Here is a 26495-nt window from a genome sequence, read left to right as displayed (position 1 = left end):
AAAAGTTTAAAAAGTTAAAAACTCAATGGTTTCTAAACAAGAAATAAACAAAAAAAAATGTTATAAAACCAAAAGTTTTCCAAGTTATCCTTCTTTTATGCCTCAGTCATCTTCACAGTATTGTTATAAGTCAGTTTTAATTTCCCCAAAGCTTAAATCACCACTTATAGTTCAGGAGGGAGAGGTAAGGAAAAAAATCCCCCCTCCCTGGAGCTTAGGGATTTGAATGCTGTTGAATGCTGTTTCCCAGAATCGGTATTTCCACTTGTAGAGAGATAAGGAAAGTAGTCTCACCCAGATCAGCTGTTTTGCTTTCCACTTTAAAATTCATTGTCTCTGACGATCAGCTGCTTCTGGCAGACAGCATGGGTGCAGTCAGTCTTTCTTTCTGTCTGTCCTGAGGGCTCCTTTGGATCAAGCATGCTGGCCCATGATCTGCAAAATTTCACCCTTTGGGAAGTCACCTCTACGGGGCAACTTTTGGTCCTTTTGGACTCCCCAGCTGGTAGAAATCGGGCTTGGAGAAGGGAGATTCATTCCCCAGCACCCATCTTGCAGCAACGTCACCGTAAACTCCAGTATTTTTTTTTCTTGACACATTCTTTCTGCAGATCTCTGATTTTCCATAATAGCCAAAAATCAGTGTTTTCCTTTCTGTACAAACAGTTTTAAAGTCATAGTTAAGTTAATATTTATAATCCAGAAAGATCAGATTTTTTTCTTTAAGTTTATAGTTCTCATTTTGTATGTAGCCCAGAGTGTTTTTTTTTTTTTTGTCACAGTTGTTCTCTATTATTAAAACTTTGAAGGTCATAAGAACAGATTAGCTTTTCTTGCTTTAGTCTTGTATAAGAGCAACTGTTGTTGTAATTTTCATCCACCACTAGATGTCACCACCAGTTCATTTTTTTCAGTTTTCAAAATAAAGAGTTATCTTCTATTTTCATAGTTTAAAATAAAGATCTTAAGAGATTTTAGATAAATAACAAACTTATCCAGATTTAGGTCTTATATTCATTTCATTTCAGTATATTTCTCCCCCATAAAATGTTTAATTCGCCGCTTCTGTCTGCAGAAGGGTGGAGCAAAGGTGTCCCTCCTCACTTTCGGAGGTTTTTTCTTCTTCTTGGGGTTTTTCCCCAGGAAATTAGTTAATATGTAGAATAGAGAAAATCAATGTTCTTACCCAGATCCAACCACGTTTACAATCAGCTTAAAATAGTGCTTTGGGGCTTTGTTTGCTTGTAGCTTGGGCTAGACTCTGAAGTTAGGCTAGCCTTTCTCCTGATGGTTTCTGGAAGGCTTTTGCTGGACCGATCGGGTCGACCACCATCTTTCCATGGTTCACAGGACTTCCTTCTTTCTTTGCCACCTCTTTGGGGCGACGTATGGCCCATTTAGGGTCTCCTAACAGGCAGAAAAACAGCCGTAGGGTGCAGAGCCCCTCAATTGCTCGGCTGTTGCACTACTACTACACAAAACCAGAAGCCTATTCTGTAACTGTTTTTCTTCCCTAAGTATAGGACCTTACTTTTCTCATCACCAAATTGCACTTTGTTGGCTAGGGCTCTCCCATCCTCTTTAACATCTATATGAAACCCCTGATGAAGAAATCTGCAGCTTGGGATTCAGTATCATCATTATGCTGATGATGCCCAATTATATCTATATTTCTTTTATTGCAATTCAGAAATGCAATAAATAAATAAATATCTTTTGTCCTTAAGCCAGCCAAGTAAGAATGTCAAGATCCTGTCCCAGTGCCAAGAAGCAGATCTGGATAATTGGCTATGGATGAGGAGGATGAGTGGCTGTGGCTATTAATATCCCTCCAGCCCAGGGATTTTTTACATATAGTAATGGACTATGTAGCACTTCTCCTTCTTGAAGAAGTGACAGCTGTAGCCAAGGGGGGGCTGTGTATAGCTCCCTCTGATGTGTCAGTTGTGTTCTTCCTGGATTGGGAAGCCCTTCAGTCATGACTTGATTACTGCAATGCTTTGGGGTGAGATTAAAGGTGATGTTTATCAAGTAATCCTAACTCTATATGCCATAGGGACAGATTTTGAGGGATTATCTATTTCCCATGGTTTATGCTTGCTTGGTATATGCTGATAGAGTTCGCAAACTCCATGTGCCTTTACACCGTGCTATCTATAAACATTAAGAAAGCAGGCCTTTTCTGTCATGGCATCTGTCATCTGGAATGAGATCTGCCCTGAAATCTTCAACTAGTTGTAAGGCCTTGAACACCTGATTGTTCTCCCAGGCCTTGGGTAAAGATGGATGAAACCCCATGGATGAAATTTTGTCTCTGTTTTTGTATAGGATCATCAGAGTTCATCTTTTTTGTTCTGTATTGTGATTTTTTAATTATATTGTGAGTTATGCAGTCAGTTGGAATTAGGGAGCACCTACAATGAAATAACTAAAATAAGATTTCAAAAGTTGGAAACTCGCCATGGCCTTTGGTAAAATAGTGCTATCTGAAGTTTTGTGTACAGAATGTCTTAGGTTTTGGAACATCTTATATATGCTCTTAAAACAGCTGCTTTGTCACTGCCTGGTGATAACAGACACTTGCCTAATTCCATACCTTTTAATGTTGGAGGGAGACTGATGGTGGTAAGCTTCACATTTTGCCTGACTGTGCAAATATATAATTCAGTCTCTTCATCTAACATTTTGGATGCATGAGTCTTGAGAACAGTAGTGGCTTGTAGAGGAGAATCATAAATGTTTTAGCATTAGCATTAATATTATTTTCTTCCACAAAAACATTCAGATGGCTATTATTTTAAAAAGTTGCAATAACTAAAATCACTATTTTAATATTATCATTTAACATTATATATTTAAACAGCTGGCAGTTATAGCAGGACCTATTTGCTACTGAGAAATATATGCAAGATTATAGCCAGCTTGAAGAACTACATTACTATATGCCCCTTACCAAAATTCAAACCAAACCAACGCTGTAAATTTGTTTGCCAATTTTGAATATGTTTTCCTAATATTCAAGCTTCACATGGAATTACTGCAAAGTTCAATATGTCCCAGTTTATATCAATGAAACGAACTGAATATTTATCATACATTATATAAGTAGGGGTGTACCAAAAGTGCTTTTCAAAATACAGCTGGACTTTCTTGCTTTTTCCTTGAAGTCGTTTTGCTTCTCATCCAAAAAGCTTCTTCAGAAGAATTGAAGAAGCTTCTTGGATGAGAAGTGAAACATCTTCAAGGAAAAAACAAGAAAGTCCAGTTGCATTTTGAAAAGCATCTTTGGTACACCCCTGCTTGTATAGTGTATGATAAACATTCAGTTTGTTCAGTTCAGTTGCATTTTGAAAAACATCTTTGGGGCAACCATGACCTGGATGACTCAGAATCTCCATAGACAAGCAAGGGTGTAACAGTTTCTTACTTTATCTAATTACATAATTACAATAGTACATAATAATAGAGCTTGGAGGTCTTCTAATCCAATCCCCTGCTCAAACAGGAGACCCCATACCATTCTGGAGAAATGGCCTATCTCTTCTTGAAAACCTTCAGTGATGGAGCATCAGAACGTCTGGAGGCAAGCCACTGATTAATTGTTCTCACTGATAGGAAATTTCTCCTTAATTCTAGGTTGGATCTGTTCATCTGTTTCTACTTGTGCTGCCCATAGGTGCTTTGGAGAATAGTTGACCCCCCCATTTCTGTGTGAGAATCTCTCAAATACTGGAAGACTGCTATCATGTCACTTCTAGTCCTTCTCTTCATTAGACTAGAATAGCTAGTCCTGCAGCCATTGATTGTAGGATTTAGCTGCCAATCCCCTTATGATCTTTGTTGCTCTTCTCTGCACTCTTTCTAGAGTCTCAGCATCTTTTTTGTACACTGTGTATTCCACATTTTATTATCTTACCAAGAAGCAAGTTGTGGTCTACTTTTTTAAAATGCCTTACTGAGATCCAATATACTATGTCCACAGCATTTCACTGGTCCACTAATTTAATCACTTTGTCAAAGAATACAATAAGGTTAGTCTGGCATGATTTATTTTTTGACAAACCCATGTTTGCTTCTAGTAAAATCTTTGCTTGTTTCTATGTGTTTGCAGCTCCTTGCATGATTATCTTTTCCAGGATTGTCCCAGGTATTGATGTCAGGCTGTTTTGTCTGTAGTTTCCCGGACCCATATATGAAGCAAATTGTTATGCCTTCACAGCCTCAATAATTTCAACAAAGCTAATCCATGTTACTTTGCAGAAACTGAAGTTTACTTAGTATCATATTGCTATGTGAATCTTAGATAGGATTAACCAACCAAGAGCCCATACTATGCATTTCCCAGAACATCTAAAACCACACTACAGAAAGTTGAATGTGGATTTCTGATTTATAGAAGCACAATGCAGTGGCATGGTTAAATAGGTTTATTAAGCCTACAGCATCTATTTCTATTACAGAAACCCTTCCATCCTGGAAAACTAAAAAACAGACTGAATATTTTTACTACACCTTTCTAATCATGTGACTGCATATATGTTGTAATTGCTCGAGAAAGAAGGATCTGAATTATGAACCTCACTGATAATATTTCTAATTAGAACATCAGGAAGCAAGACACAATGATATGCCATCTGATATCTTGGTGACTATTAGTATTCATCTGTGTAGCAGAAGAGTGATAGTTATGATTTATTGCATGACTAGCTGCTCTCTTGCTGAATATTGCACGTCTGTGACACTAGTGCCATCAGACATTCTGATGCACCCTGAATAGTCCCACATCATTCATAAACTGAGAATTGCCATGAAACTATACAATATTGATAGCCAATGATCAGTAGCTTACTAAAAAGGCTATCCCATTCATCTTCTTTCTCTTCATCCTCCTCCAGTACATGGAACTGAAGCACATTGTTTAAGTGGAGGTTTCGGAGAAGTTCTTCACAGTAAAATGGGTTTCCATGACTCCTTTGTATTAAAAATCTGTAAGTAATGTGGAGAGGGAGGGAGAAAGAAAGAGAAAGAGAAAGGGGGAGGAGGTGTGCAAGCAAATAGAGAGAGAAGAATGATCATAGATAAATGTCAGTTTTAAGGCACAGTGTAATGCATTGTGCTGAATTACAATGGTGTTTCCAACTTCCATTTCAGCAGCAGGCAAGTTGTAAACATAATAAATTCCAGTCTTCCCCAGGCTTCTGAAACTTTTGTAATTGTGCACGAGGCTAGAACTGGTTGTAATATTGCAACTACATGTTCACTGCTAGGGATCCCAGAGATGAAAACAGGCACTGTAGAGATTGCTCTCATTAGTTGGCATAGCATAGGATTTCTTAAAGAAACAACAATGGCATGGTTTACAAATCTCTTTAAATTCCAAGATGAAAGAAGCTGCATTAGTTTTTGTATTATATGTAACCCCCAAATAGTTGTGCTTTACTGGCATAGCCTGAGCTACTCTTTCTGAAGTATTTTATAGATGGTCTTGTTAAATATTTAGTATTATAAAATGTTATAAACAAAGTATGATAGGCTGCTTACAGATACTGATTCCTGAAGAAAAGAATCACATTGTTACCAGAACTGCTGCTATGCCTGTGGCGGTTGGTACATAATCTGCCAAGTATCCTAACAATGGAACAATTCCTCAACTGATACAAATACTCAATTGAGGAAATTCACATAAGCTTTCCCCAAGTGAGCATATAACTGATAACTTGCTGTCAGAAAGATTATATTCTTTGGCCCAAGGAGAGAAGAACAGAGAAATTTGTCAGTTGAGCAAGAAAGTCTCTTCAACTTAGAAGAATTCAGGTAATTTTGCTTGAAATAAAAGTTTCAGACTTGTTGCTTTAAATGATAACACTTTGCATTTCTTGTCTTTGCCTTCAACTTAATAGGAACAGAGAATTTCTTACTTACGTTTCAAGCTCCCTAGCGATACTGACCACTCCAAGGTCTTGGCAGGCTTTCTGAATAATTACTGAAGGACTTAATTCCCTTAGCTGAATAAAAGTTGTGCTTGGGTTATTCAGGATTTGGGCTGCACTGGAACAAAGTATTCGTCCCATGTGATTGATAGGAGACAAAGCCATAACAACAAAGATCGGAACATTCTTAAGTAAGTTATCCAGGAAATCCCAAGAGGCTTTATCAATAAACTGAGCTTCATCAATTGCAAAAATGAGGACTTCCTTTTCTGCTGCCTAAAACAACAATAACACATATTGTGCACAGTAAGATGGTTCTATATCCAGAATCGTTGTCATCACAGCTTCTAGAATTCTTATTTACTGCTATTAAATGTTTCCACTAATGCTAAATTATACTCTAAGAATTTGCCATTCTTTAATCTTAGAAATCTATGACTAATATTGTTTCCATGCCTTAACTAAAATTGGTGATATTGCCAGAGGTTAATAGAAAGAACTGGATCAGTGTTTTCCTGGATCTGATCTACAATATGGATTCACTTGCACCCAGTGAAGTACATAAAATCAGTACAGGTTGTTGTGAAAAGGATAAACTCACTATGTTTATCAGACTCCTAGCTTAACACTCATTCAGCAAATGTTCGAAGTTATGATGGCACTGAAAAAATGGACATGTTTGGTCCTCAATTTTGCAACTCTTGCCAAGCCCCTAAGGCAGTGGTTCTCAACCTTTCTAATGCCACGACCCCATAATATTTCCCCATGTTGTGGTGACCCCCAACCACTTATACATCACCGGGTGCCAGGGGCATGGCCAAAGAAAAGGGGAAAAAATGGCGGACAGCCTTGTTTGGCGACCCCCGTGAAATGGTCGTTCGACCCCAAATGGGGTCCTGACCCACAGGTTGAGAACCACTGCCCTAAGGTCACATGATTAAAATTTGGACCTGCCTGCATTTACAACTACCCCACACATACTGCTGCCACCAGCTGACTTTTCTTCCTATCCTTTTTTATATGACCATTGTGTTTGTTGCAGCACTGTGGCTTCTTGTGGCAATGCTGGAGTGGCTGGAGCATTGTGCTGTAGTGGAATGCCATACTGCAGCAGTAGGATGCCATGCCATGCTACAGCACTTCTCACACATTGGGGCTGGGGCTTCATACTGCAATGCTGGGGTAGCATGGCACATCGTATCTGTAGAAGTGGCTTCAGGTCACAATGCACTAATGGGGCCTCACACCATGGCAATGAGATTTCTCATCATGGCACTGGGCCAAGTGACCATACCACAGCATAGTATTGGAGCTTTACACCATGTTGAGGTGACAAGGTGGCTTGCCTGGCATGGAACTTGAAGTGTCCTTCCTCGATGGCAGTAAGGAGTGATGGTAGGCTGAAAGAGATAAAGGCCTGAAGCTTCTACTTCAGCTCAGCACAACCACCACTGCCAAAGAAGGCCACTGTGCAGAATGGCCAAAGGGGCAGAGATGGGGGTAGTTAAAGAGGAGGCAGTCCCTTCACTTGGAAAAAACAAGGCTCAAGACTGGGAGTGACCAAGCTAGGAATGGCTTGGATCAAGGCAGGTCTTTGCCTAATAACTACATGGGATTCACTTAACAATGGCAATAAAGACTGCCAAAACTGTCAGTGCTAAGGAGGCAGTCACATAATCTCTTGCTTAAGGATGCACCACTTAGCAATGGTGTTGCTGGTCTCAATTGTGATAATTAAGCAAGGACTGCATATAGAAGATAATCACACCTTTATCCTTTATAGACCATGTTTTGCACAAGGAAAACCTTTACTTACATTAATCAGAATTTTTAAAAGCATTGTTTCAATCTCCTTATTCTTTCTGTCATTGTCCATTTGAGAAACCACTTCTGATGTAGGAAACTGACCAGAAAAAGAAATAAATCTCATAATTATTTGATTAACAATATTTCTGCCAATAATATTTTCTTATAATAATTAGGTAACCCTGAAATCATTTAAACATATTTATCACATTTATTCATAAAATGAATGTTCAATTTGTAAATTGTTCTATAATTAGACATTCTGAGCAAATACTAAATCTGTGAAGCTTTAGCAAATGATCTCTACCTTTATATTGCCTTTCTCTGGCACTGTATCTACACCTGCTTTTCATTGCAAAGCATTCCTAAGAGAAAAGATCTTCCATTCTTCCATCTTTACCTTAACATGAAAAAGGTTGTTGAAAAGGCATAGATATTGTTCTTCTATAACTCCACGCAGCTTGCTCTGAAGGATGTACTGCCTTGCATCATAGGTTTTACAGACATCCACCCCCAGGAACATTGCCATCAGTGTCCGGACAGCAAAAAAGTTGTGCCATGCATTTATCTTTGTCAGCTCCATTGCCACAACCCTGCTCAATTACATGGACAAATGAAAATCTTGACTTGAAAGTAATCAATCAGAAGCAGATTGTTGTTTCAATTTGTGCAACTAAAACAAAGAAATCATACCAGTATTGAATTTTGGTTCATTAACTGCAGTGATTATATTGAAGAAGTTTTTCCTACATCATTAAGTAAGAAAGTGTCTCCAGACATCTAGGAATATGAGGAAGAGCTTCCAGCTCATGCCTCTCATCTGAATATCAAGGACTGCCCTTACCTTCATTGTTTGATTGAACATTTGTGGGGCCAATGAAACATTTCCTTAGCTCTCTGCAATAATTTTGATTCATGCAAGATATTAATAAAGGACCCAGATTAGTATAACAATTCCTTCCAATTAGTTATCTGCCTGTGTATCCTATTTAAAGTTTACCTTAAGGCTTTACTAGGGCTCTGTGGTTAAGACACTGGGCTTGTCAGTTGGAAAGCCAACAGCCTGGGTTTAAGACCCGAGTACCATGCGATGGGGATGAGCGCCTGTCTTCACCTAGTTCTTGCCCACCTAAGAGTTTGAAAGCATATAAAATGCAAGTAGATAAATAGGTACCACTTTGATGGGCAGGTAACATTGCTCCCTGACATCATGCTGGCTACATGACTGTGAAAATGTCTTGTATGCTGGCTCACAGCCTCGAAATAGAGATGAGTGCTGCCCCCTATAGTCATCTTGACAAGCAGAGTAAAATTCCTTTCCTCCTTTAAGGCCTTACTAACAATAATATATGTGTAGCTAATATATCTTCGTGTATGTGTGATTTTACTTCTACCTTGGGTGAAAAAATGTGGACCTGCTTCACACATGAGCAAAGTTATAATACACCATATTTAATCTGAGCTAAATATGCTGGATAAACTCAGCTATTATGAGTTTATTCAAAGAATAATGACTAAGCATACCATCAGTTAATAAATGTGTCATTCAAGTCAAAAGCTACATATACAGAATATGCTAACTCAAATTTAGTGTTACCAAAATTAAAGCCTTCAGGAATATGAATACAAAGGAATTAATACTTTTTAATAATGAAATACAAGACATACAAATGTTCAAGTTAGCTTTGAAAAGATTGAGGAACAAGAGACATTATTGGTGAAATATATTGGTGATAAAGTCAAAGAATATTCAGAAGCAGTTAATATGTTTCATTGAAGGGCCTTTGACTGTATTGACTATGTCAAGGTGTGGAAGGTGCTTAGGAAAATGGGAACATTAGAACAGGTCATTGTCCTCATGTGAATCTTAGACAGAACAGGAAGCCACAGTACAGACAGAAATATGGCAGAACTGACTGGTTCCTGTTCAGCAAAGGAGTGAGATGAGATTAGATCAGACATGTCAAACTCGCGACATCACATGACGTCACGCAACGTATCGGAGCTTTTTCGCCATTGCCGGCAATGGGATGGGCACGGCTCCGGTATGATGAAACCGGCCCGCGGGCCGGCAGTTTGACACCCCTGGATTAGATAGTATTCTTATTTATTCAGCATATATCATGTGACTGCTTAGCAACAACAATCCTGACAATTCCAGTTGCAGTCATTAATCAAATCCCAGCCAGTTTTACAGAGGGACAGATCTCAGTCCAAGTCATTCCTGCCTCAGTCTCTCCCAGCCTTGAACCTTGATAAGGTAAAACACTGCCTCCCCTTTAACTTCCCCCTCCCCACTTCTGCCCAGTTGGCTATCTGCACCCTGAACCCTACTGCCTCTGCCAGCCCTTCTGCCCTTCACTTTGTGTGATCAGCAGCAGCAGGAGGAAGAAGATAGCAAAGGTCAGCTGTGGGCCAGTGGAGCATAGGGTGGCAGGGCCAGCAGAGTGCAGGACAGCAAGGCCACAGAGATGATGAAGTACAAGTATGCCAAAAGGGGGAGATAGGTGTGGTGGGGGGGATTTGAAGCATCCCTGTCATTGTAATTGTGAGTGGACTGCCAAATGCCCAAATTTTGATCACGTCATCATCGGGGCCAGAATTTTGAGGACCAGACATAACTACCATTTGTTCAAAGCCACCATAACTTTGAATGACTGCCAAATAAATGGTCCTTAAACAAGGACTGCCTGTATATATATTATGGAAGCCAAGATGGAAGAAGATTATGTGAATTTAAAACTGGGGGAAGAAATATCAATAACCTACATTATACTGATGACACTACTCACAGCAATATGAAAAATAAATAATTTCCAATGGTGGGAAACATGGGACTAAAATTAAATATTAAAAAAACCAAATTAATAACAGGTACAGAAATCCCTCTTTGAATTCCTAATGAAGATGCAGACATGAAAGATAGTTTTACCTTTTTTGAAGACTATGAATTCTAAAGGAGCCAGAAGTCAAATATGCTACAGATACTAACACTGGTAGGGTAGCAATGAAAGATTTAGAAAAGATACTCAGATGTCATGTTGTGTCAATATCTAGAAAGGCTGGCAATGGTTTTTTTTTTTGTTATACTCTATGGAAACAAAAGTTGGACTTTGAAAAAGCATGATTTAAAAAATAATGCTTTTCTAAAGCTGTGAGGAAGAGGAAGAAACCCATAAATAAATAATTTATCACAGAAATACCATCAACCTCTAATAACCTCCTTTCAGGCCCATAGAGTCTTAGAACCATTGACACTTGTCACTGCTCAAGGCTACACACACAAAACAATATACTTGTAATGTTCAGAACTGAGCCAGGACCAGGGAAAAATGAAAAGATTGGAGAGAAGAAAGTGAATTTCTGAAAATATGTAACCAACAGATTTAAAAGGCACCAACTTTTGTCCAGGAGCCTGTCCTAAATAGACAATTTCAGTTATTAGTTGGCTTTTTCCATATCCCATGAGACCTTCATATATTATAACATGGCTCAATTTAGATTCTTTAAAATTTTCCAGTAAGTTTTGAAAGATGTCAGTCTCCTTCTTGCGACCTGGAAGAAAATAATAAAGGAAAACAAAGAACAAAAGAATTATGTTGTATATTAAAACAGACATTCACAAAATGAATTAGCTTTTGAATGAGGAATTATATCAATTATATCAACCCTGGCTAAAGGGTTGGTGTCGCCAAGAAAACTTTGGTTTCCTGGACCATTGACTACATTTCCTACGTGAAGGACTCATGGCAAGGGATGGGCTGCACCTCACTAAAACAGAGGAAAATGTACTTGGAAAAAGACTGGCCCAACTCATCAGGAGGGCTTTAAACTAAAATTGAGGGGGAAGGGTGACCAATCTTTAGAATCTCTAGAACACAAAATCAGTCATAAATCCCAAGAAAACAAATCAAATAATGAGGTAGGGAGTGATGAGAAAAAAGAAAAACTTCAAAAACAATCAGGAGATGCAGGAAACATATCCAAAGATAGGCATAATGATCTTAAACGCTCATATACAAATGCTCAAAGCTTGGGGAACAAACAGGGCGAACTAGAAGCAATAGTACATGAGGGCAGGTGTGACATAGTTGGCATTACAGAAACCTGATGGGACAAAATCCATGACTGGAATGTACTGATTGATGGATACAAATTGTTCAAAAGAAATAGATCTACAAAAAGAGGAAGGAGACTTGCACTATATGTAAGAGAACACTACATATCTACAGAAATGCACATGATCCAAGATAAAATCTGTTCAGAATGTATATGGGTCAATCTAAAAGGAAAAAAATAACATTGCCATAGGTGTATATTACAGGCCACCCAACCAATCAGAAGAAATAGATCAACTCTTTGCCAACCAGTTAACAAACATATGTAGGAAGCATACTACAGTAGTAAGGGGAGACTTCAACTATCCAGATATCAACTGGGAGACAAACTGCAGCAAGCGGGAGATCAAACAAATTCTTAAACATCCTAGCCGACAACTTTATCATCCAAAAGGTAGAGGAAGGAACTAAAAGTAAAGCTATACTGAACCTAGTCCTTACTAATAGAGAGTGATAGAGGGAGTTGAAGTTGCCAGAACCTTGGGTGAAAGTGACCACGTCATGCTGAAATTCAATATAATGCAAACACAAACATAGAAAATAATCTAACCAGAGTCTTAAACTTCAAAAGAGCTGATTTTAACAAACTCAGAGAGAACCTAGGAAAGATTCCATGTACGAAAATCCTAAAGGGGAAAAACAACACAAGAAGCATGAGAAACTCTGAAAAATATGATCATAAAAGCCCAGTCCAGCACAATACCACTGGAAAAAAACCAAGAAATTCAAGAAGAAACCAGCATGGCTGCACAAAGATCTCTCTGACAAACTGAAAGACAAAAAGGACAAGTACAAAAAATGTAAAGAGGGACACATAACTAAGGCTGATTATCAGCAGACAGCCAGAACATGCAAAGATGAAGTCACGAAAGCAAAGGCTTAGAATGAACAAAGACTTACAACAGAAATCAAGGACAATAAAAAAAGTTTCTTTCAACATCTTAATAACAAGAAAAAAGTCAAGGAAACTGTAGGTCCATTAAAGAGAGAAAATGGCAAGGAAGTAACAGGCAGTAGGGAGAAAGCAGAACTGCTTAATTCATTCTTTGCACCAGTCTTGACACAAAAAGAAATTATAGCATAACATACCAAAAAAAATACTGCTAAAGACAAACTAGAAACAAAAATTAAAATAAGCAAGAAAATGGTGAGAGAACACTTATCCGACCTTGACAAATATAAATCACCGGGACCTGACAGATTACATCCCAGAGTTCTAAAGGAGCTGGAAGATGTTATCTCAGAACCATTACACCATATCTTTCAAAAATCCTGGAGCACTGGGGAAGTACCTGATGATTGGAAAAGGGATGATGTGGTTCCTATCTTCAAGAAAGGGGAAAAAAACAGACCCAGGATCCTGGAAAAGATAATCAAAAAATAGATCTGCGAACAACTAAAAGCAAACAAAGTCATAACCAGTAGCCAGCATGGGTTTGTCAAAAACAGATCATGCCAAACCAATCTTATTTCATTCTTTGATAAAGTGACTAAACTAGTAGACCAGCAAAACACTGGGCATAGTGTACTTAGACTTCAGTAAGGCATTAGACCATAACCTGCTGCTTAGTAAGCTAGAAAAAGGGATAGACAACAACACCATCAGATGGATTTGCAGCTGGTTGACAAACCATACTCAGCGAGTAGTGCTCAATGGTACTACATCCACATGGAGAGAAGTAAACAGTGGGGTACCACAAGACTCCGTCTTAGATCCAGTACTCTTCAATATCTTCATGAATGACTTAGACAAGTGAATAGGAGAACTCATCAAATTTTCAGATGACACTAAATTGGCAGGAATAGCCAACACCCAAGAAGACAAGCTCAGGATCCAAAAAGATCTTGACAAACTTGAACAGTGGGTCTCATCCAACAAAATCAGTTTTAATGTGGAGAAAAGCAAAGTTTTACATTTAGGCAGGAAAAATCAAAGGTTTAAGTACAGATTAGGCAATACCTAGCTCAAAATGAGCAATTGTGAGAGGGACTTTGGAATTCTAGTGGGCTATCACTTGACAATGAGCCAGCAGTATGTAGCAGCAACCAAAAAAGCTAATACAATCTTGGGTTATATAAACAGAAGCATAAAATTAAGATCACACGAAGTATTAGTACCACTTTATAAAACCCTAGTAAGATCATACCTGGAATACTGCAACCAATTTTGGTCACCATACCACAAAAAAGATGTTGAGACTTGGAAAAAGTTCAGAAAAGAGCAACTAAAATGATCAAAGGCCTGGAGACTAAAACATATGAAGAATGGTTGCAGAATTTGGAAAAGAAAAGAAGAAACATGGGCGACATGATAGCAGTGTTCCAGTATTTGGGGAGCTGCCACAAAGAAAAGGGCATCAAACTATTCTCCAAAGCAGCAAAGGGAAAGACAAGAAACAATGGTTGTAAACTGACCAAAGAGAGAAGCAATCTGGAATTAAGGAGAAACTTCCTAACAGTGAGGGCAGGTAACCAGTGGAACAGCTTGCCTTCTGAAATCGTGGGCACTCCATCACTGGAGATTCTTAAGAAGAGATTAGACAGTCATTTAAGTGAAATGGTATATGTTCTCCTGCTCAAGCAGGGGGCTGGACCAGAAGACCTCCAAGGTCCCTTCCAGCTCTGTTGTATTCTATTGCATGGTTGTAATATTCATCACAGGTACTAAGCAGAAGAAATATACATCTCTCTGTATTTATCTCTCTGTGTACATATGCATGCAAAACAATCAAAGCTCATATTTAGATAATATTGTGACCTCTTCTGAGATTCTTTAGAGAAACCTTTCAGCAATTTCCTTCCAGACATGTTCTTCTTCCATAGACAATAAATCCTGCCTATGGCAAAGAGAAAAATCAGCAGTGGTTGAAGATTGGGCAACAGAGAAAAAAATGATCCCCTGTTTTGGATGTCTTCTAGTTCAACTCTCTGCCCAATGCAGGAGATCTTAATCCATCCCAAACAAATGGTTGTCCAATATTTTCTTGAAAACTCCAGTAATAGTGATCCCACAACTCCAGGAGGCAAGTTGTTCCACTGATTAATTGTTCTCATTGTCAGGAAATTTCTCCTTACTTCTTGGTTGGATCGCTCTTTAATGAGCTTCCATCCATTACTTCATGTCTTGCTCTCAAGTGCTTTATAGAAAAATCTGACCCCCTCTTCTGTGTCACAGCCTCTCAAGTACTGGAAGACATCACTCAAATTCTTCTCTTCATAAAGCTAGACATACCTACTTCCCTGAACAATTTTAGCCTCTATACCCCTAATCATCTTAATTGTTCTTCTCTGCTCTCTTTTTAAGGTCTCGACATCTTGTTTTGTGTTGTGGTAACCAGAACTGGATGCAGTATTCCAAGTGTAGCCTCACTAATGCAGTATAAATTGGTAGTATCACTTCTTGTGTTCTAGTGATGGTGATGGTCCCAGTGGTTATTGACACACAAATGCCATACCAAAAAAAATCTTCAACAGCACTTAGGAAATTTGCACATTGACAACATTTCCATCTGTCAATTAAAATAGGCCACGCTGCTTGGATCCACATATTTGCTTCTACCACGTATCCCCGAAAATAAGACTCGGTCTCTCTTTTTTTTTTTTGCCTCCAAAAGAGGCACCACTTCTTATTTTTTTTGGGGGGGGTGTCTATTCCGTATTGACATGCAGGGCATCCCCAGCCTGCGTTTTGCCATCAGAGACCTTTCCAGAAGGCCTCTGATGGCGAAATGCAGGCCGGGGGGCACCACAGAAGAAGTGGGCCAGCGAGGTAAGGCAGGTGTCAATTCATGGGAAGCCTGGCTGAAACAATAAGTGGGTGCAGGGTACGTGGGGCAGCTCCACCTCTCCCACCTTAGCTTGATTTTTAGGTGTGCACCTCACCCCAAAACTAGGGCTTATATTAGGCCCACCCCCCCCCCGAAATCAAGCTAGGGGTAGGTCTTACTTTCAGAGAAACATAGTATAATAAATTTCAACATCTTAGGTTATTGGGAAGAACTTGATATGAAGGCCAACACCAGCTAAAAGAACTGACATCTGTGATTTCACATTGTTGTATATATAAATAAGAAGAGAAAGACTATAAACAATAATTTATAATAATCAAATAAATAAAATAATAAATAATGCCATAAAATAATAAATAATACCATAAAATAAATAAAATAATAAAAAATGAAGTAGCTAAATTGTTCTGGGACTTTAAAATTCAAACAGATAGGCACCTGCTGCATAACACCCCAGATAACTATCAATAAGAGAGACAACAAAAAAGTCTGGATAGTGGACCTAGCAGTACCTGGAGATAGCAGAATAGAAGAGAAAGAACTGGAGAAGATAACAAAATACAAAGACCTGCAAATAGAACAACTGTGGCAAAAAGAAAGCAAAGGGAGTACCAATAGTAATAGGTGCCTTGGCTGCAATCAATCAAGCAGAATAGAGCTGGAAGGGACCTTGGAGATCTTCTAGTCTAACCCCCTGCTCAAGCAGGAGACCCTATCATTTCAGATTCCAGTCTCTTCTTAAAAACCTCCAGTGATCCACAGCTTCTGAAGGCAAGCTGTGAATTTCTTGGCAATACTTCTTTAAATGTCACAGTTTTGCCCACTATTCGTGAATGCAACAGCTCTGATTTCTAAGTAGACATCTATAGAATTATACAGTAATCAGTATCTGAAGATATGCACAGAAATACCACTGAATCTTCAGCACAAACATTCAGTGCTATGCAGAGCTATGCAGATTAAATTGAATAGAAAGGTTAGACAAACAGACATCTCATAAACCAATAGCAAGTTTATTCCAGCATCCCAATAATTAATTGTTATGATACTATAAAACACGTACCTAGTAAAGGATACAGTTCAGATCTCTCCTTGGTTAAATATGCTTTGTAAATCATTCTAGTTTTAAAAATGAGCATGGGGAGAAGGGGAGAGAGAGAAGAAAATGAAATTTATGCTCACATTTCTCAAATTGTCTTGGAAGAATTACTAATAGCATATTACTTCTAAGAAAATAATTTGTCTTTTTAGAGAGAGAGCCTCCTTTGCTTAAATAATTTAATGTTCAAGAATTACTATATTACAAACCAGTTGCAACTTCCAAATTGGGCAGCCTCAACAAGGAGTGTTTAACACAGAAATGACTATGAGCAAACATTCCAAATCCAGGAAACATTATAATTGCTGCATAAGATGGATCTATTCAGAAGTCCTCGTAATTACAGCCACACCTGCTTTTCAAGCAGGAGCCATGAGTCAAATGGGCACCCAAATTATCAATCAGCCCTGTATAATCCTGTTCAGAACCAAGGATGAAATATCTTTGGAATCAAAGCCATTCCATCTTCCTGGGATTAAATTTAAGACTATTCTTCTCCATCCAGATTCTGACAGCTTCCAGGCACTGAGAGAACGCCAGTCACACCCAGGACCCTAGATTTAATATATATAGTTATCATCTTCCTACCGATGATATCTGATTCTATGCCAATACTTGATCTTCCCCAGCTTCTTGTAATAATTAAATCAGGAATAGAGAAGTGTTAATGGGGACACTTGGACAATGGAGATTCCTAGATCTTGATCTCTTATCCCCTAGTACCATTAACTAGAACCACCCACTTAAGGAAGGAAAACCCCTGCAGAATTCTGCCCTCCACTCTCAGTCTTTGCAGATGGTCCAGAAGGATACGGTGATCAATACCAATAACAATTGAGCAATTAATCATTTTTCCTATTCTATTCCTGCCATAGGAATGTTTCACATGTGTTTTGTTCATACCTGGGCCCGAACTCAGGCTGAAAAAGTACAGATAATCTATTTTGTCCTGAATTCTCTGCAAGTGCAACCCTCTTAATACTCTTAATATTCCTATCTCTGAAACGGGAAGGCTGGAAACAGCCTAGTAATTATTTAAAACTGCCAGGTTGAGCAATGGTTTCTTGAGGAAGGGACACACCATTATCTTTTTCAAGATGAACCACACCCTTTTCTAAGGAAGCATCCTATCACACGGTCCTTGCCATCTCCAATAATCTACATACTTATTGCTGAAAATATATGTATTATTTGCCTCTTAATGTGTAATATCATTCTAAACTATTTTTTTGTTTAACATACAGTATATCCAATTGTCCAACTGGACATGAGCAAAGTTTTGTTGTGTTTGAGAGAAGAAACAGTGAAAACACAATGCCTTTGAAGTACAGTAACTTGTAGTCCCAGAACTGCTGGGACTACAAGTTACTGTAGTCCATAAAAAAGGATACTTTATCCATAAAAAAGGATAAATATTCTTCATGTAGACATAACAAGAGGATGTGAGAAATCATCCTCCAGCAGTAGAGATCTTTGCAAAACAAACAGCCTACTTTGCTGAAAAGGGATGTTTCCTGAATCTATTCTGCAGAGCAAACTCTTTTTCTTGTGCAGCTATGCACAAGACAAAATTGTACTTACGCTTTCTCTGTAATACCAAGAAATTGATAGACTGTCCCAGGGTTCACAACACCTTTCATCTCAACTAATGGGAGCTCTTCAAAGAAGTAGTGGGGCAGTTTAGATTTGGAATAAGTAAGGGCATCACAGCTTACTAATCCTGGATAAAACATCATCATCCTTGCAGCAAGGTTAACTTTCCGTCCAATCACTAACATGGAAAGAAAAAGAGAGAAGCTAGAAATTATATGTACATTTCTCCTCAACCAGTATTGCAAACAAGATGAGGTCTAGAACTGAATCACCTAAAACCGTGGTGGCAAACCTATAGCATGCATGCCACAGGTGGCACGCAGAACCCTCTCTGTGGGCACACTTGCCGTTGCCCCAGTCCTAGGCCTTCAGTCCTATCCATGAGCAACCTGCATCAATACCCACGCAGGGTAAGGTTGCTGTGCCCGCCCCCGCCTCTCCAAGCATTTTTTTTACTAACCTGTCTTTCAGCTGCATTCCGTTTCTCCGTTCGCTTCTCAGCCGGCGTGTGTTTGTGGGACTATCAGTAAAAAAAAAAAAAAGTTCCATCAGACTTTCTAACTTCTTGCGAGATCTCAAGAAGTTAGAAAGTCTAATGGAACTTTTTTTTTAACCCATCGTCGCACAAAGCGAAGGCTGAGAAGCGAACAGAGAAATGGAATGCAGCTGAAAGGCAGGTTAGTAAAAAAAAACTCTTGGGGGAGGCAAGGCATCTGGGCGGGGGTGGGCATGGCAACCTTACCCTGCATGGTGGTGGGAGGGTAGTGTGCATGCCCTTCCCATGCCAGGCCAGCCCCTGCAGCCCCAGGGCAACCATGCTGGGCAGTGGTGGGCAGGGTGTTGAGGTGGGGGCCAGCAGGCTGACCAAAGCAGCAGGTGGAGCACCAGAGATTTGGGGAGGGAAAACACTGAAGTGGGTAGTCGGGCCATTAGCAAGAGAAACGTGTCTGAACGGAAAGCGGCCTCAGAACAAGTGGGGCAGGTAAGGAAAGAAATCCTCACTCCCACCAGAAATTGCCTTTCTTTCCTTACCTGACTTCCAGCCCCGTGCCGTTTCTCCTTCACAATCTGCTGCCACCACAGCATGCAAATAAATAAAGGAAGGGGTTTTTGGAGAAAAAAAGGTCAATCAATAAATTCCAACTTCTCATGAAATACCACAAAGTTGGAATTGATTGAGTGACCTTTTTCTCCCCCCAAAACACTTCCTTTGTTTCCTTGCATGAGGCGTTGGCGGCAGATTGCGAGCAACGGCACAGGGCTGGAAGTCAGGTAAGGAAAGAAAGGCAATTTCTGGGGGGAGCGAGGATTTCTTTCCCTTACCTGCCCCACTTGTTCTGAGGCCGCTTTCCGCTCAGACTCATTGCTCTTGCGAATGGCCCAATCACCCACTTCAGCACCCTCCCTCCCCGAGCCTCCGGCGCTCCACCTGCTGCTTTGGTGGCTCTGTAGGCAGAGCTGTGATGTTCTCGCCTACAGAGCCATCAAAGCTGTAGCTGAATGGGCAGCTGAGGGGGAAACCTGCCCCCCTTGTTCCACGGCCGCTTTCAGCCAAGCCGCATTGCAGCAGCATTGGGTGCAATACCCAAGGCGGTAAACAGCTGCATCAGGCCGAAACTGTTTGCCACCTCCTGCCCAATGCCACTGCCATGAGGCTGCGGAACAAGCCGGGTGGTGGTAAGAAACCAGTATACCGGTTCCTTACCTCTGCCCGGCTTGTTCCGTGGCCTCATAGCAGCGGCATTGGGTGCGATGCGCGAGGTGGCAAATGGCTGTGGCTGGAGGCAAACAGCCATATTGCACCAAAACCAGCCGTTTACCGTCCCCTGCCCAATGCCGCTGCCATGAGGCTGCTGAACAAGCCAGGCGGTGGTAAGAAACTGGTATACCGGTTCCTTACCTCTGCCTAGCTGGTTCTGCGGCCTCAAGGCAGCGGCATTGGGTGCAACGCGCGAAGTGGCAAATGGCCATGGCCAGAGGGAAATAGCCACATCGCACCAAAACTGGCCGTTTGCTGCCTCCTGCCCACTGCCACTGCCATGAAGTGCACCTCTGGCTCTTGGGAATTGTGCTGGCGTCCTTCGTGCCGGGCATCCTTTGCGGTGAGTTTCTGAAAAGATTTTCGACTGTGTGTGACACGCAAGGCGGCAAGTGGTCAGGGCCGGAGGCAAACAGCCATGTCGTGCTGAAACCTGCCGTTTGCCACCTCCTGCCCAGTATACCAGTTCCTTACCTTCACCTGGCTTGTTCCACGGCCTTATGGCAGCCACATTGAGTGCAATGTGCGAGGCGGCAAACAGCCACATCACGTCAAAACCGAGGGGCCAGCAGGCTGTGGCTGCTGATGGACACAGTTGGCTGTCATGCGCTCGCTGTGTGCAGGGGCCGATGGTGTCAGGCAGCAGCTGTCCCAGCTCCTGCCTTGCCTTGCCTTGCCTTGCGCTGTGGCAATGGCACTCCTGCCCTGCCTGTGCTTCACCTCACCCTGCATGACGAGCCTCCTGCCCACCATCCCACCCACCAGAAACCCCCTGGATCTCCCCCAAACCTGCCTGGCCCCCACAGGCATACCTCCCCACAAGCAACATCTAGGTGGCCATGCCTACCCTGGCCACGCCCACCCACTCTGTAGTGATCACTGTAGCCATGCCCACCCATTGGGCCATGCCCACTCAATTTACCACACCCACCCAATTGACCACACCCACCTAATGGGCCACACCCACCAGGCATCTGAGTGGGTTTTGGGTTGCAGTTTGGGCACTCGGTCTCTAAAAGGTTTGCCATCACTGACCTAAAACAACTGACTAAAGTAACTTTATTATAGAACAGTATTTTTGCTAAAACAAAAGATGGAACAGAACTTCCTTCACCATTTAGAAAAACCAACAGAAATGTCAGATTCACTGTTACAGACTCCTGAAAAAGGAAACTCCAATTGTCTATGTGATATTTCTCCCTCCCCAAAAATCTCCCAAACTTGGTATTAAAAAAGAAAACCTGTAGATTGATTTAGCTTTTATAAGATACCACTAGGGCCGTGATGGTGAGCCTATGGCACGTGTGTCACAGGTGGCATGCAGAGCCCACTCTGTGGGCATGCACGTCATAGCCCCAGTCCAAGGCCTTAAGTCCCATCCATGATCAACCTGCATTAAAATCTCCCTGGGCAAGTGGCTTTTTCAGGTGTCTTTTATAAAATCTTTTTGCTTTAGGCCTCCGCCACTGTGTGCAAAAAAAAAAAAAGTTCAATCAATCAATTTCAAGTTCTCGTGGGGAAAAAAATCGCTCAGAGTTGAAATGATTGAACTTTAATTTTAGTCCCACACAGCAGTGGAGGAAGTGATACATCAGAGCTGAAAAGAAGGTACTGCCTAGGGGTGGGGGGAGTGGTGGGAGCAGGGCGCTCCATGAGAGGGGTGGAGTGGGGCCTGTGCATGGGGTAGAGAAGCAATGCGGCAGCGCTAGCATGGTGGTAGACCAGTTGCTTCCCTCCCCCTGCCAGACATCTGCTGAAGCCGTGCAGGGTAAGGTTGCTGGGCCTGCCCCTGCCCAGATGCCCTCACCTCCCCCAAGTGTTTTTTTACTAACCTGCCTTTCAGCTGCATTGCATTTCTCCGTTGGCTTCTCAGCCTTCGCTGCTTATTTGTGGGACTATCGGTAAAAAAAAAGTTTCATCAGACTTTCTAACTTCTCACGAGATCTCGTGAGAAGATAGAAAGTCTGATGGAACTTTTTTTTACTGATAGTTCCACAAACACACGGTGAAGGCTGAGAAGCGAACGGAGAAATGGAAAGTTAGTAAAAAAAAAAAAATGGAGAAAGACAGGTTAGTAAAAAAATGCTTGGGGGAGGCGAGGGCATCTCGATGGGGTGGGTATGGCAATCTTACCCTGCATGGTGGCAGAAGGGTGGGGCACGTGCCCTTCCCATGCCAGGTCACTCCCTGCAGCCCCGGGGCAGCCGTGCTAGGCAGCGGTGGGCAAGGCATTGAGGTGGGGGCTGGCAGGCCAACCAAAGCAGCAGGTGGAGCACCGGAGCATCAGGAAGAGAGGGTGCTAAAGCGTGCAAGGAAACAAAGGAATTTTTTTTCGGAAAAAGGTCAATCAATCAATTCCAACTTCGCGATCTTTCATGAGAAGTTGGAATTGATTGCTTGACCTCCCCCCCCCAAATACTTCCTTTGTCCTTGCAATTGGCAGCGGTGGATCGTGAAGGAGAAATGGCATGGGGAAAGGAAAGAAAGACAATTTCTGGGGGGAGCAAGAATTTCTTTCCTTACCTGCCCCACTTGTTCTGAGGCCGCTTTCTGCTCCACCACATTGCTCTTGCCAATGGCCCAACCGCCCACTTCTGCACCCTCCCTCCCTGAGCCTCCAGCGATCCACCTGCTGCTTTGGTGGCTCTGTAAGCAGAGCTGCGAAGTTCTCTTCTCTGTCAGAGAAGAGAATTTCGCAGCTCTGCCTACAGAGCCACCAAAGCTGTAGCTAAATGGGCAGATGAGGGGAGAACCTGCCCGACTTGTTCCACGGCCGCTTCTGGCTGAGCCACATTGCAGCAGCATTGGGCACAATACGCGAGGCAGCAAACAGCCGTGTCATGCCAAAACCAGCTGTTTGCCTCCTCCTGCACAATGCCACTGCCATGAGGCCGTGGAACAAGCTAGGCCATGGTAAGAAACTGATATACTGGTTCCTTACCTCTGGCCGGTTTGTTCTGCAGCCTCATGGCAGCGGCATTGGGTACAACGCACGAGGCAGCAAATGGCTGCGGCCGGCAGCAAACAACCACATTGCACCAAAACAGGTTGTTTGCCATCTCCTGTGCAATGCCGCTGCCATGAGGCTGCAGAATAAGCTGGGTGGAGATAAGGAACCGGTATGCTGGATCCCCCCTCCCCTACTCCGCCTGCTGCTGGAGGGCTGGCCCGGTATTCGCAGCGGGCTGCAGAGTCTCAGAGTGCGCTGGTCGAGGGGCCAGCAGGCTGTGGCTGCTGACGAACACAGTGCACTTGCTGTGTGCAGGGGCCGATGGTGTCACGTAGCAGCCGCCCCAGTCCCTGTCTTGCCTTGCCTTGCTCTGTGGCAATGGCACCCCTGCCCTGCTCCCTGTCTGGTCTCGCCTCACCCCGCAGGACGAGCCTCCTGCCCATCATCCCACCCGCCAGAGACCACCTGGATCCCCCCCAACCCTGCCCAGCCCCCACAGGCATCCCTCCCCATGAGCAACTTCGAGGTGGCCACACCCACCCTGGCCACACCCACCCAGTCTGCCATGACCACTGCAGTCATGCCCATCCAGTGGTCAAACCCACCCACTGGGCCCCAGCCACCCAGCACCCAAAGATAAATAAGCGGGGTTTGGGTTGCAGTTTGGGCACTCGGTCTCTAAAAGGTTCGCCATCACTGCAGTAGGGTAATAAATTCCCAACATGGCACAGCAAAAGAGTCTTTATAGGGAGAAGTCTTTGCAGGACCCAATGAATAAACAAAGGCAAAAGAATCCAAAAATGCTGTCTGACACCTGATTCTATTTGATATTAATGGCAGAATCTTTCTTCCAAAACCAAAACCAGCATTATCTGTAAGTTGGGAAGACATCATTCTGAGCCCTAATGGTTCTTCAAATTTTGATAGGCACAAGACGAACCTTCTGGGCAACAGCATCCTGGTTATAGAATTTTCTATCCACAGAGATCTAAATAACCCCTGCTGCTTTGAGGTGTTTTATAATAATAACAATTATTTCTGGAGTTGGTTATAAGATGGGTCACTGTATAAATGTTTAAACAACAGAAAAACAGAGTTGGAGGGGACCTTGGAGGTCTTCTAGTCCAACTCCCTGCTGAAGCAGGAGATCCTATACCATTCCAGACAAGTGGCTGTCCAGACTCTTCTTAAAAGCCTGCAGGGATGGAGCAACCACAACTTCTGGAGGCAAGCCATTCCACTGGTTAATTGTTCTCACTGTTAGGAAGTTTCTCCTTAATTCCAGGTTGCTTCTCTCTTTGATTAGTTTCCATCCATTGTTTCTTATCTTGCCTTCTGGTGCTTTGGAAAATAGGTTGATCTATTTAATAAATAGGTCAATAATGTATTTATTTCTAATAAAATAAACATTTTATTACTATGTATTTCCAGTACTTTATTTGATTGATAACATTTAGACTCATTACAACTGCACCTGTATATTCATGCCTCACACGATGACCAACGACTCCACAAAAAACTGGCCCAGCAGTGACCCCAATAGAAACAATCCTACAACACAAAATGGAACAAAAGTAACTGAATTTGCAAAGAGGGCAAAAACTTCTCTTGAAAATGATAGGCTGCACTGGATCTCTAAACTTCTTTAGATTTCCTGGAGCAATGATTTATCTGCAATTATCTATCCAATTTGGAATCTGCAAAGAATTCTGCTTAAAATCCCAGTGTCTTCATTTTGTATCATCCCCATCACTGTTCCTCACTTTCTTGTTCCACTCCTCTCATCCATGCATACAGTACATCTACTACCCATTGAGCATGCTCACCTGTTCTTGAGCTACTTTACAATTTTCTCAGTGTGTGATTTTTAACTAAGATTTTCTGTAATTTTACAAACCTTGGGTTGCCTCAGTAAAGATTTCTATAACCTTCCTTTGTGCCAGGTGATGCAGTTTTTGTTACATAAGCAAGGGACTTATGGTCTGCATTCTGGACCCAGAAGAATAAAAAGTAGGAGAGATGTATCTGTTTTCTCATGAAGAAAATCTAATAGATGTTTCTTAAAAATAAATGGGTAAGATGTAACCTTAACACTTTATTTTTCTGACAGTTCTTCTCTGTCAGAGAAACCATCTTTCTCCTTCATATTATACCCTTAATATAGGAAGGAGGTTGTATGCTTGGAAAAATGATAATAGCAGTATATAAATTGTCTATTTATTTTCCTAAAATGACGTTGCGAGTTTGACATGTCTGATATAGACCATAACCACAACATGAACAAATCTCAACAACTTTTTTCTATCATGTCTTTATGATATTTCTTCATCCTCAACTCATACATAATGCAGTCAATAGCTACAGTAAATAGTCCTAGCATAGCTCTTCTAGGGTTAGATGTTTTTCACTCTTTTCAAGAAGCAACTAGCCATAGCAATTTGGATATGAGTTAAGTCTGACACATTTCACTAATTGATGCAGCAAGAGGAGCCCTAATGAGTACCTGTGGCAGGATAGGGGTTCCCAATGGGAGCAGCAAATTCTACAATGATATAATTTGCTGTTGTCTCAAGGAATGGTGGATAGGACTTTATCTCAGACATAAGGAAGACCCCTATATAGGATTAAAACACTTTTAGCAAAATGTAGTGTATCTATAAAGATAGTATCAAAGCCTTCAGAATTTGGACCTAATCTCAATTGAAGGATAAAGCTGTACAATTTTAAAATCCTTCTGTCACTTGGGGCATTTTCACACAACTTCTGGCTCAGCCTCTCAAACTGTTTAAAGCAGCCAGTTGCTTCACCACCAGCATTCTTCCTCCATGGTATTTTCAACATGGCACTTTGTTGCAGGAAGGAGGGAGAAAATATCCAGAATGGGAGTGAACATGAGGCAGCTGTCTATTCCACAACTCTAAAGAATACATTCACAGTGCTATTCTGGAGTAGGAATTAAACCTGTACTGTAATTAACTGATTCAATTTCTCAAGTGAGGCCCCAAATAGTGTGGATGTAGGACACAGAACAGATCATAGAATGAAAGAGTGCTTATGTGTAGAAGGGGCTTTAGATTGCTGATTGTCCCTGAAACTTAAACCCAAGCCTTAGCTGATACATCTCTTCATGATTCTACAAATACAGAATTAGAACTTGGATGCAGACATGGCACTCCTTGATATAGAAAGCTGGGGCTTGAGCACTACATGGGGGATCAGATGTATATTGATGACATCCCACTCTCATTTACTTACTTTACTTTCATAAGTGCTGTGGAACAGAAAGCATGAATTTTATGGGCACTATCAAGAGCATTTGTGCTTTCATCAGCTTGTTTATCTCCAGGAAGACCAAAGATGCAAAGAAAAGTGCAGCCCTTTTTGAGAAGAAGAAAATAGTATATCAGAGAAGACAGTTTCAAAGAAAAGGTGAATGTAATTCATAAAACATA

General features: G+C 41.5%; 1 protein-coding gene across 1 annotated transcript in view; it reads right to left on the bottom strand.

The window, feature by feature from the left end:
* The window catches only part of ADCY10 (adenylate cyclase 10), a 212712-nt gene that overhangs the window by 145434 nt on the left and 40783 nt on the right, over positions 1-26495 (bottom strand). The window contains 10 exon segments of the mRNA XM_039326127.1: positions 2597-2716; positions 4850-4986; positions 5923-6206; positions 7747-7833; positions 8137-8329; positions 11138-11291; positions 16706-16761; positions 18323-18512; positions 24518-24594; positions 26299-26420. Coding sequence (XP_039182061.1) covers positions 2597-2716; positions 4850-4986; positions 5923-6206; positions 7747-7833; positions 8137-8329; positions 11138-11291; positions 16706-16761; positions 18323-18512; positions 24518-24594; positions 26299-26420 — 1420 coding nt within the window.

The sequence above is a fragment of the Crotalus tigris genome, unplaced genomic scaffold (genome assembly GCF_016545835.1).
Source record: "Crotalus tigris isolate CLP2741 ecotype Arizona unplaced genomic scaffold, ASM1654583v1 scf7180000024339.11422700, whole genome shotgun sequence".
Classification (NCBI taxonomy): Eukaryota; Metazoa; Chordata; class Lepidosauria; order Squamata; family Viperidae; genus Crotalus; species Crotalus tigris.
This window is presented reverse-complemented; position numbering and strand designations above follow the sequence as displayed.